The following is a 12,009-nucleotide window of genomic DNA, read 5'->3' as shown; positions in this document are numbered from 1 at the left end:
CAACCTTTTTATTTTTTGAATCAGAATCTAGAAGATTTTAAAAACAACCGCAATATTCGAAAAGAGTGGTTTATTAGATAAGAAAATCCATCCAGAGGTTTGTTTGTAAAACCATTTTTTATCCTTGCTTTTCAAATATCTAAGACAATCAAAGTAAGATCAAGTTCCTTAACAACTCTTACATGTTCTATTGAATCCAACTCTTCTTAAATTGGTTCTCTTTGTTGGGCTGTATTTTTCTTTGACTTCAAGATCCACTCGGTGATGGGCTTGTGCTTTAGATTCAATCAATCTCTTCAAAGCAAGTTATTAAATTTACTATTTTGTCCTTGATTCAATGCTTTTCTTTCTCTTCATGATATCTTTCATATCTCCTCCAATCTTCATGCAATCTTCAATTATCTTAAATACTATTTCAAATCATAATAAATATTATTCTGAAATCTCAAACAATTAGCTCATTAGTAATTTCAAGATAATAAAATATTATCAATTAAATTTACATTAAATTGATTGTAATCATCAAAATATATTTTAAATCAATTAATCAATTTGGGTATAACAAATATCCAACATTGTCTATGTTAGTTTGTTCTACCGCGAAGAAGCGGACCAGAAGCCAAGTTCTCATGCCACTAAAAGACATGGAATAATTGATTAATCAACAAATGATTGTTGATGCTGAAACGTGAAGGTTTGTTGAACTGGAATAATGTACTTCACATTTGGTGAAGCTGGAATTCATACGTAGTACCAGCCATATTTGGTATTCGATATGATTCAACTCGCAAGCAGACGTTCATATTTAGGTTGAAATAGCCATTTAGTGTTTATAGATTCGCTTAACTTAATCTTAATAATTAAAGATTGTTTAAATAAGTTTTTTTTTTTTTTTTTTTTTTGTAAATTAAATAAGTTTTTTTAGTATATAAACTAGGTGAATCTAATTCGAACATCGTAGAATTCATATCAGAGGTGGCTCTTCCATAAGTTTCTTAAATTATGTAAATTTGGTGCTATCGCTACAAGAATAAATCTTATTAGTGTCGTAAATTTCGTCACTACATATGAAATTTCGTCACAAATTCTTGTGTCACAAATTTATTTGTGACGAAATTTGATTATTTGTGACAAAATTTGTGACGAAATTTTTGTCACAAATAAATTTTTTTCTTGTAATTGTCGTATGTATGACGACTACAAAATATTGTTGAGTTTGTCACTCAATGTTTGTTTAGATATCATCACTAAATTTGACATTGGAGATCATTTTACTTGTTTGAAAAGTATAAGGAGTCGTTTAAACGGTTTTTAATTATAAAAGTTAAATTATATATCTTTATATGTGAAGTTTCTTAGTTTTACTTCCGCAGCCATCTACTTCGTTTGAGAAAAGGATAATATATAAGATATTTTTAAAGTGGAAAAAAGTTCTCAAATATGTTTTTTTTTTCATAAGTAATTTAACATTTTTTTTTTTGAAATTTAGTAATACATTAGATATAGCATAAAATTATTTTCTTAAAATAAGAGATAATAATAACTCATATATATAATTAAAATATTATATTATTTAATGATATAGAACAATAAATAAATTTTTTCTAATTCTAAAAGAAAACTATATTTTGTAATGAAAATCGCTAAAAATGAAAACACACACTGAATAAGATTTGGCACGTAAATAATATTCTTTTTCATTTTCCATTTCTGATTCTTTTCGCCATAAACAATAGTTTTTGAAACTTATGAGCAAATCATTAAAAACTTTTAAAGTGACATGAATCAAAGTTGAACAATAATATTTTTCTCTTCGCAGAAAACTTAGGTCAAACCAAATGCAATTTCGTAATGGGCAAAAAAGAAACCACTTCTATTTATTTCTTACAAGTACAATTATATCTCATCATATGCACTCGTAATCTAATATATAATTATATACGTACGGTACATTGAAATTAAATCAAATTTAATTTTTTTTTTCTTGGCACAAAACATGGAATAGGTCAAACAAAAAGCAATCTCATAATGGGCTACAAGAAACTATTCCAATCTCATAACATCATCAAAACTCGTGAGAAACAAAAAGCAATGTTGCTTTTTTCCTTAACTTTTTTCCTTAAACATTTTCCCTTTTCATTTTCCATAGTTTCTAACAAAACTTAAAATAAGTCAAACTAATCGCAAATTCTCAATCCAATGATCAGCAAATTAAAAACGATCTATTCCTATAATTTCTTTTAACTCCCAAAAAAATAAAAAAAAAATAAAAACTATTCCTATTGTCCTTTCCCACCATTAATCATGCAATTCAATCGAAATGTAAATCACAACTAAAGAGGATAAGAAAAGAAAAAAAGTTTGTATTTATTTACAAATTATTACAAGAACCTTGAAGAAGATGGAAACTGTACCAAACCAACAGAATTAAGAACTGTGCCATTAATCCGAACCGAGTCAATTTCCCTGTGTCTTGTCACTGTTCTATACACCTTCCTCTCTTCCTTGTACAACTCAATCTCAGCTTTCTCCTTCAATTCTCTCACTGAATCCCATAATCTCTGCACGTGCGCCACCTCCAACACCATCATCATCATCATCACCCTCTCTATGCACTCCTCCAATCTCTTCATAGCGTAAACCAATTCCACCCCTTCTCCAAAACTCAAGCTACCCATTCTCTCCCTGAACTCGTTCACTCTTATAGATACCTCTCTCAGCGCTTCAACCCCATCCTCTTCAACCAAACCCACTATCTCAACCACTAGTTTGTTCCCGTTTGTTGAAACAGGGTTCGGTCTTTTCCCTATTCCTTCAACCAGAGCCAACAAAGAATCAATCTCTCTCAACAAATCGGCGTTGGTTAGACCCGCAACTGTTTCCTCATGTGTTTCTTTGCCTTGCGTTGAAGAAGAGGCTCCGAGGAAGAATCCGAGGATTCTGGAAGTGCAGAGAAGCTGTTCTATGTGATGAGCGTAGAATCGGACCCATGAAGAGAGTTCCCAAGATATGGGGTTTGTTTTGTCTCGGAAATTGGAGAGGTTAAGGTAGTTTCTGCCACCAGTGTAAGGGTACACGGAGAGCTGGTCCTGAAGGATGAAGGTGCCGTGTTTGATGATGTGATGGACGGCGATTAGGCACTTGAGTGCCACGGCGGAATTCTGGGTGGTTTGGAGGCGGTCCATGAGAAGTTCGATAAAGGAGGAGGCGGTGGCGCGTGAACCATCGCCGGAGGAAAGAAGGGTGTTGATGTATTTGTGGTTTGGAGGGGTGAAAGAATCGTGGCTGGTGGCTCGAAGGAGAGAGAGAGTGGTGCGCTTTGAGAGGATTGCGGCTTTTCCCTGTAAAGCTTTGTCTTTGATTCTGTCTATGAGTTCTTTGAGTTTCGTCATAGAATATGCCTCTCTCTCTCTCTCTCTCTCTCTCTCTCTCACTTTCCATACACAATACTATGCGACACGTACACGCTAAGTTAAAAAAGCAAGAGATCCTTTGTTCAATCAAGACCAACTATAAGATATAATTTAAGGAAAATCATTTTCTTACCAAGAATTATCTCATGCACAGGAGACAATATTACAAGTGGAACTCATAAAAAATAGATATAAGATTAACTTTTATTTTATGTGGGTAAGAATTTGATTTTTCTCATATGAAATCAAGAGAAATATAATCCATAATTAAAAAATTGGGTTAAGAGTTTGTCATTTTAAACGATATAACTTTGTGTCATATTTTAATAAAACTATGTCATTTTTTATGTGTTTTTGGTATTTTTTTATATTTTTCCTTTTTTATAAAATTAAAAGAAAAAAGAGAGTGAAGGAGAAAAAAATGAAAAAACATATCAAAACGACGTAAAATTGTGTCATTAAAATGACAAATAATTTTTTCAATTAAATTTAGGGTTTAACATCTTTATTTTTGTTTTCCTGTAAAAGATATTTATCTGACACATTTATATAAAAGTAAATGAATCTCATTAATTTTTCTCTCTTATTTTTACATTAAAATCTATTTATTTTTATGTGAGTGTCAAAAAAATATTTTATGCTACAAAAAGCAGAAGTATTTTCCTTAAATTTATCTCTCGGAGAAAAAAATGAAACGGTTGACGAGCAGTTCTTGTCTAAATAATCTTATTTAGACTAGTAAACGCGCCTCGATTCATTGGATTTATGCTATCAACCAAAAAGCAAGACAGACTCGGGTCACCTCTTCAAAAATTTCGAACATGATAGAGCCAATATAATATCGTGATTGGCCACCTAAAAGCGGTGATGAATAATAATCTAATGAAATCGTAATCTCTGACCATTGTATAATAAAATCACCAGTAAAGTTGATCCCTTCTCAGAGTTGAAAAGAATTGAAGCAGGTAAACATCCTATTTTTTATACTATTATTTGGTAAATATTTTAAAGAAATATAATCTAAAATCATCAATATTCGACTTTATTTATCAACTTGATTTGGTATTACTTAATATGGTATTAGACTATTAGTGTTTTATTCACTATTTATTGTTCTTATTTTATTAATAAATAATTATATATTATTAAATTTCTAAGTATATTAGACAAAACAGATATATTATTCACCGTTTATAAGTCCGATTAATTTTTATCTGAGGAGCATTAGAGATATGTCTTCACCATTAAGTGAAATGATTGCTTAACAAAATTTTATGATTACTACATGATTTGAAAGAAAATAGGTATAAAAATAATAATTAATAATATAATAATTTTTTTTTTAAGTTTTTATAATTATTTCATAAGAATACATTCTTAGCATTTCTCGTTCTTCTTTTTACTTTTCTAACCAGAGGAACGTTCAACGGACTTCGATTCCGTTACACACATCTTCCAGAACCCACGCAAAATAATCTCATTCTTTCATGGTCCGACCGCATTTAACATGTGATATTATTGCACAAGCAAGTTTATGTTTTAGTTAGATAGTATTTGGATTGTCAGATAGTCTGATTTTATCATTTAAAAAATCTAAGGAACATGGTTATTATAAAAATAGGTGGTCAATTGATGCATATATAATTTAGTTTTTCTTATTTTTATCTCAAAATTTTTTTTTGTTGATTTTGCTACGTGAAATTTGACTTATTTTTCTTCTACTGAAGTTCATAAATGATTTATTATATTTGATATACAAATACGTATGTAATATATTTAATGTATATAAAATAAATTATTTTGACTCAATAAAAAACTTTAAACATGTTTTACGTTAGTATAAAATTATAATTTACTGCATTAGTCTACGTTGAAATATTGATGTAAATATCATCTTATTGTTTTTTTAATATCAGTTGCTAAATATATTTTCAATGCGCCTTGTGTAACTTAATTGTGATGTTTAAAAATGCCACGTGTATAATTTGGGTTTTCGTTTTATCCTTTAACATAACACAACAAACTTTCCTACACTCACAACATTTTGTGGGACCCACATTTTTTAAAACAAAAAAATAAATAAAAAATTAAGGCACGCAAAACGAATCTCTATAACATTACACAATCACTTTTCCTACAACATAACTCTTATAAAACCCATATAATTTATAATTCTAACATGTGAAGTTAGAAGCACTTTAATCAAAGTGTGGTCGTTCATTTAGTATCAAGGAAGCTAAGTAAATGAAAAGAAAATGACTTTGGTTCGATCCGTACATGTCACATTTGAAAAGAGTTTAAATATATTCATTTCTGACCTACACCGCACTCCAGATTAGTCCAATAAATGACTCAAAGAGTCGAAACTCATGGGATCAATACCGTTAAAAGCTAATTCACCTTAAAGAAATAATTAGAATTAAGATTAAAAAAAAAAGCACTGTATATATAAACGTACGTCATATTGAAATTTACAAATGAACATGGAAGGCTTCTGATTGTTGCTGAAAGAAATTGTCAATAGAAACTAACTTATGTATATTATTTTTGGGAAATATATCTATCATGTTACATGACAAGAGAAAACAATTCCTAGTGACCCATGGAAGATTGTGCTAACATTTCTTTTGTTTTTTAATTTTTTTTATGGTGGGCCCCACCAAAATTTGTTTGTGCAAGAAATTCGTTTCCAATCCTATTACATGACATATCTATTACCCATTATTTTTATGGAAAATATTTTTCTCGTATCGTTAGAGATAACTATCTCATTTTATATATTCATAGAATTTTGTGTCAATTTTTTCTATTTCTTTTTCCTTTTGTTTTAAAGTATGGACTTCACATATTTATCTCACACACACGAGAGAACTATCTCAAGCAACATGAGATTAGTAACTCTCTATTTTTATACCCACTAATAATGTATAAAATTTTAATTAACGATACAAACCTCCTCAACAAATATTCTATTCCATTTACTTGTTTATGCATATATCAATCAGTACTGTAAATGATCTAATTTATATATAGCAATTCCTATTTTTTGGGTAATGTCACGAGGTTTATTATTTCTCATATTTATTTTTTTGCATACACATAAAATTGGAATTCATATTTTTCTTTCTCTTTTTTAATCATTTGAATTCATATAAACTCCACACACTTTTATATATTTATAGAAAATAAATTTATTACTTATAACATGAAATTAACACCCGTATAAACATTGTAATTGATATAAATTAAGAGTGCAATAGAAAAGTTACCCTCCGACAGATCAGGTTTTGTTACTCTAGTACTATTTAAAGTCTAATTTCATAAGATAAAAAGTGACATTATTTTAATTTTGTACATAAAAAATTCACCAGATGGACTGGGAATTAAATGGAGCAAGTACCTGTTCTGTTTGTGCAGAGGAAAGAGACAAAAGGGGCAATCAAACCGAACGAAGATGCGACGGTTTCTGAGCTCCATGGGCCTTGTAAAACGACATTCTAAGTGGTGGCGTCCAGCATATCCTTTCATTCCCTAAATTATTATTATTAAAAAGAAAAGGCGGAGTCATGGACAAAGACCACCGCTCCACGTCGTTGTTACTTGTGTAACATGCTGTCGTCTTGGAACTCCATGCTCCTGGCAAAACGACGTCGCTCGTTGGCAAACGCAGAATTTGCTTTCTCACGTGTTCAGGCAACCTGAGAGTGTACCTATCCACCACCTTAACGTTCTCCTCAGCTTCCACCAAAGAATGACCCGTCGAATGTGACCTCTTAAACTTTTCCAACATTCTCGATTCACGTGGAGCACGCTCAGGTTCACTTTCCTCTGACTCCGTTACGGTGCTGCTCTGTCCTTTTTCCATGTTATTACGCACCACCTCTTGTTGCTGTTCCATTTCACGACCCGTTATTTCAGGCGTCGTGGTTGTGTTGTTGTTTTCGATGTTGTTGGAAGCAGTGAGCATTGGTATGGGGATGGCAATGTCGCCGACATCACCACACGTGACCCTTGCGCGACAAACAGGGCAATTCATGTGAGAGAGTAACCAAGCATCGATGCAATCTGGGTGGAATACGTGGTAACATTTTGGTAACAACCGTATGTTGTCGAAGTCTTGAAACTCGCTCAAGCACACAGCGCATTCCAGTGAGCCTTTTCCGATTTGAAGGTCCTTCACGGTGGAGTACACAAGGATTGGGCATTTATCGATGACTTGACGGTTGAAACCACCGCGACAGAGGCCAGCTGCGGCGGTGATTGGGTTGCGAATATTGGCACCGTATCCGGAGGAGCAATGACGGAGGTAGAGTGAAAAAAAACCCATGAAAACGAAGGCAGAGAAGAAAGCAACCGACATCACACTCAATGTGTCCTTCAAGTTCTCCTTTAAGGTGATTGCAAAGGGAGGGTTTGATGATGTGCCTGTTTGTGCATACACACACGAATGGAACACAGGCACCACTAGTACTATGAAGAAGAGCAAGTGGGCCCATTCCATTTTTCAATTAATTTAAAAAATATATATATAGAATAGAAAATGGAGGTACTGGAATAAGTGGCTAGCATATCACACACGAACGAGTGATATAAGTAAACTATATATATAATTGAAGCCTTACTTATACTTTGAAGGAAGGGGAAAAGGAAAATGGTGGCAGCAAGAGGAAGAGCCACGAGGCAAAGTAGAGATAGGTGGCGGCAGCAATTGCTGCTCCAAACACGTTAAATTGCGTTTTAGGTGTGCTTTGTTTGTATTCGGAAGGGTTGGCTCTGCTTTTTTGCAGCATTGGCGAAAGTGGAATGTATTTATGATGTTTGCATGCAATCAAACAAAAATTGCACTCCCAGATATAAAGAAATCAAATCTTTTCCAAGAAGAAAATATTTGCGAAACTTTGGGCGGAACAAACCGCATGATCTAACTGAAATTCTCTAATAATCCAAAACGGCTTCTGAGGCGAAAGAAACTGCTGACGATATGCCAAATTAGTATCATATATACATTGAATGCATTAGTGATTAGTCATAGGTTTAGTTAAAAACATCATTCAAAATTTGAAGTAAAAGCAGAGATACGACTCTGAAGCTCTCAGCGCTGGTAACAAGGATAGATGGAAAATTTTAACAAGGGGAATGTTACTTTTGTTTGATTAAAATGAATATCTCATTATTACTTGGGCCAGAAATTGATTACCATTATAATGTGCTTATCATTTCAATTCAATTAAAAAGAGAAGAAGCATAAATCAAAGAATGGGATTAGTAGAACACGAAAGAAGCCAAAAAGGATGCGGGGTTCCACATCCACATATAAATGATGAAACTAGCTGTGACGATTAAAGAGGACCGTACGGCAACGTGACACTGAACTTCCACCGCTTCATTCTTCATGGTTTTCTCTGTTTTTTGTATGTCCGGAGCTTATGGTATAGATGATACGCAATGAGAAGTCATACACCTTAAGTCAAAGTACGATGGTATGAACAAAGAGTATGTGTATGAGTCACATACTTAGTAGATAAGATGTGCCTTGGGAACAAGTGTGAATGTTATAGCCATGGTAAAAAGCCTTGTGAATACTGAGATAAGTCATGAGGTGAGATTTTCACTTGTTAGCTATAGGGGGTCATATATAAATGAAATGCATTAGGAGATTGTGACCCTAGTGGGTAGTTTGCAGGTGACATAATGGTATGATGCAATGCTTGATGGGTGGTTATTTGTATTGGATGAAAGTTAGGGGAAAGTCGTAGAGTGAGATACTCCATGTAGTGGGGATAGGAAGTGGGAACCACTCAAGTGGTACATAACATAACCCTCAGCTTGGCATTACGTACAGTCAGAATATCGGGGTGAAAGTAAAGCCTCTGTGCCTATCAAATAGTGTTTAGTGTTGTGAAAAAGGATATAAATGTCGAGAAAACCCAGTTTGTGATTGCTTATGGGTTCCATGTTGTTTTGTCGTGTTGCTTGTTGCGTAAAATCGGCAAGTGCACCGATCGTACCAAGTAATAAAAAGTGAGTAAGTGTATCGTCCCACGAGGATTGAGGCACCAAATTTAATTTAACTTTTCTTTTCTTATTGGATGAACAAGAGTTGGTTTGAAAGTAATGATGTTTGTAACAATTGTGAATTATTCAATAATTTATGAATAATTCAGAGAGAAATTTGAAGAAACTAAAGTCAAAAGTTGAGAGTTGAGAAAATATTGTAAAGAAACTATTGCAGTAAAGGATTTCAACACCTTTTCGATACCCACCTTATAATATTGATTAATATTTATCTTTAATTATCCAATTGACCAAATAATTCACCATCTATAATTAATGAGTTAAGCCCTAATCCCTTAGTGATCTTAACTTTATTAACCCTATTAGAATCCTAATCCCTTAGAAATCTCTTTTCAAGTTAATCTTTAAGCCCAGTGAATTTTTTCACATTTGCAGTTCATATAGCCTATCCCTAGTGCATACATGAACAGCTATCTTACCCTTTGTCAGGAATTAGAATCTCAATATTCCTATTGTAACCCTAACCCTCGCAATCCTAATAGAGTCGCGAATTTTAAAAGAATTATGGGATGAAGAATAGAGTAAAATAAATTCAATTAAATAATTAACCATAAACTTAACCAAAATACAAGGGGTTCACATCAAGGATTGTGACCCTTACCACAATATAAAAGACTAGCCAGACATATTCATGTCTGAAAAATTAAAGTATTGAAAAGAATGCATAAAACAAATAATAACCGGGAAATTGAGAGAAGAAGAAAGCTTCAATCTTCGCTCCAAACCCTTGCTTCGATCTCTGCCTCCATTTCTCTCTGTGTAAAAAAAGTTGTTTTAATTTGGTTTCTGACTTCTTTTTATAGGCATTAATCCAATCAGGTCAGAATCTTATCAAAAATTTGATTTTTCTTCCGTTTTCAACAACTTTGCAATCACGGAATTAAAGTTACGAAAACTGACGCCATCCGCGCCAATTCCACGCGATTCGTGTGATGAGACAGTGAAGACATTGAAGATTGGCGCGACTAGCTTGAAATTCACGCCATTAGCGTGAAGTATTACTTCCTTCCTTCCACTTGGCGCGATTGGCGTGGAGAATCCTTAAGTTTTCACGCTAATAGCGTGAAATTCACGCTATTAGCGTGAGAATGCAGTGGCCATTTGCTTTTTCCTCGGTTTGAAGCTATTAGCGTGAAGTTGAAGCCATTAGCTTGAAACTCACGCCATTAGCGTGAAGTTGAAGCCATTAGCTTGAAGAGTAATTGGTTGTGATGCAATATGCGCCAATCTCTCGCTTTCCTCCTATAAAAACATAAAATTTGAGTGAAAGTGTGCCTGAAGAGAGATTATCAAGTATTCATTAAAAATAATACTTTTTATCACTGAATTACTGTCAAATCCTTGTTCTTTTTACTCTGAATTATCTATATACTGAAGGCGCATCATTGCTCGTTGGTCGTAGTAGTCTCTGTTGGAAGTATTCAAGTATGAGTTATAAAGAAGTACCACATCGGCTAGACATAGACCAAGTGATGATCATATAAAGTGCAAAAGACCCATAAACCTACAACCTTAAGGTTTTGGGTTAAGATGTGGTGTCGACCCACTTATTATGGTTTATCACTTGGCCCATTGATGAACAATCCTTTGCAAAGATTTTTGGGCTCCCCCGTACCATTCCCAACAGTCTCTAGGGTTGTAATCACTTTCGAGTTTGAAGTTGGAGGTGATTTCTCGAAATGTCAGCCTAGACCTGCAATAAATAATTACAATAATTGTTTATTACGTACCTGAGTAGGTGTGAGAACCCTATTTGATGATGTCTTGTGCGCTGGTTAGGATCATTCAGAATCAAAAGTTCAACAATTTTCCCGCTTTCGAATAGGAAAAGGATGGGTGTCCAAGGAGCCATAACTGGCGACAAGGGACTTTATTTTCTCGCTTTTGACTTGAAAAGGACAGGTGCCCAAGAGGCCATCTTTTGACGGCAAGGGACTTTTAATTTTCCAGCATCCAAGTAGGAAAAAGACTGGTGCCCAAGAGGTCATCTTCTAACGGCAAGGGACTTTATGCTTCTAGCCAGATTGTGATTTCTTCATTAGTCAATTATAATGCTGGTAGATATGTTGCCTCCTGAAAAACCTGAAACATGCAAACTTGTAAGGAATATGCCAATCAATTGTTAGAGTAAAAAACTCTATAAACAAAAGGAAAAGATAAAGTAATTTAAGATACAACTTGTACTGCGCAAGGTGCTCCTTTTCCAAATTTGGGACGCTGGTGATAGGAGCATTTACTGATAAATACTTTGGATTTCTTGGTATGCTGACTTCACTTTCTTGCTTTGAGATATTGATCATTGTCAGTAATTGTTGAAAATTGCTATAACATGTTACACAATATATAATATGTGCATTATATGTAGGACCCATATATACCACAAATGTATCACATATATATAATTAAACATAGATTTTCTCTTTGGCAGTATTAAACTATAACATTATTGTGCCTTTCTTTTTAATGTAATGATGTGTAGGTAATACAAAAATGATATAACCTGTTATAAATTGCAAATTAT

General features: G+C 33.5%; 2 protein-coding genes across 2 annotated transcripts; both read right to left on the bottom strand.

Annotated features, from left to right (window-relative positions):
• Positions 1–2,381: 2,381 nt before the first annotated feature.
• On the bottom strand, positions 2,382–3,425 carry LOC133317856 (putative clathrin assembly protein At4g40080). Its single transcript, XM_061519741.1, has one exon. It carries the CDS (start codon positions 3,390–3,392, stop codon positions 2,382–2,384), a length of 1,011 nt encoding a protein of 336 aa, XP_061375725.1. The 5' UTR covers positions 3,393–3,425.
• A 3,427-nt stretch (positions 3,426–6,852) lies between these two features.
• Positions 6,853–7,914, bottom strand: LOC133317849 (E3 ubiquitin-protein ligase ATL6-like). The gene is made up of 2 exons (XM_061519733.1): positions 7,124–7,914; positions 6,853–7,066 (listed from the first exon to the last, which is right to left on the bottom strand). The coding sequence occupies exons 1-2, from the start codon at positions 7,912–7,914 to the stop codon at positions 6,853–6,855; spliced, it is 1,005 nt and encodes a 334-aa protein (XP_061375717.1).
• Positions 7,915–12,009: the final 4,095 nt, after the last annotated feature.

Source organism: Gastrolobium bilobum, unplaced genomic scaffold (genome assembly GCF_033153095.1).
Source record: "Gastrolobium bilobum isolate Gb01-03AN ecotype WA unplaced genomic scaffold, APGP_CSIRO_Gbil_v1 utg60276, whole genome shotgun sequence".
NCBI classification, from domain to species: domain Eukaryota; kingdom Viridiplantae; phylum Streptophyta; class Magnoliopsida; order Fabales; family Fabaceae; genus Gastrolobium; species Gastrolobium bilobum.
This window is presented reverse-complemented; position numbering and strand designations above follow the sequence as displayed.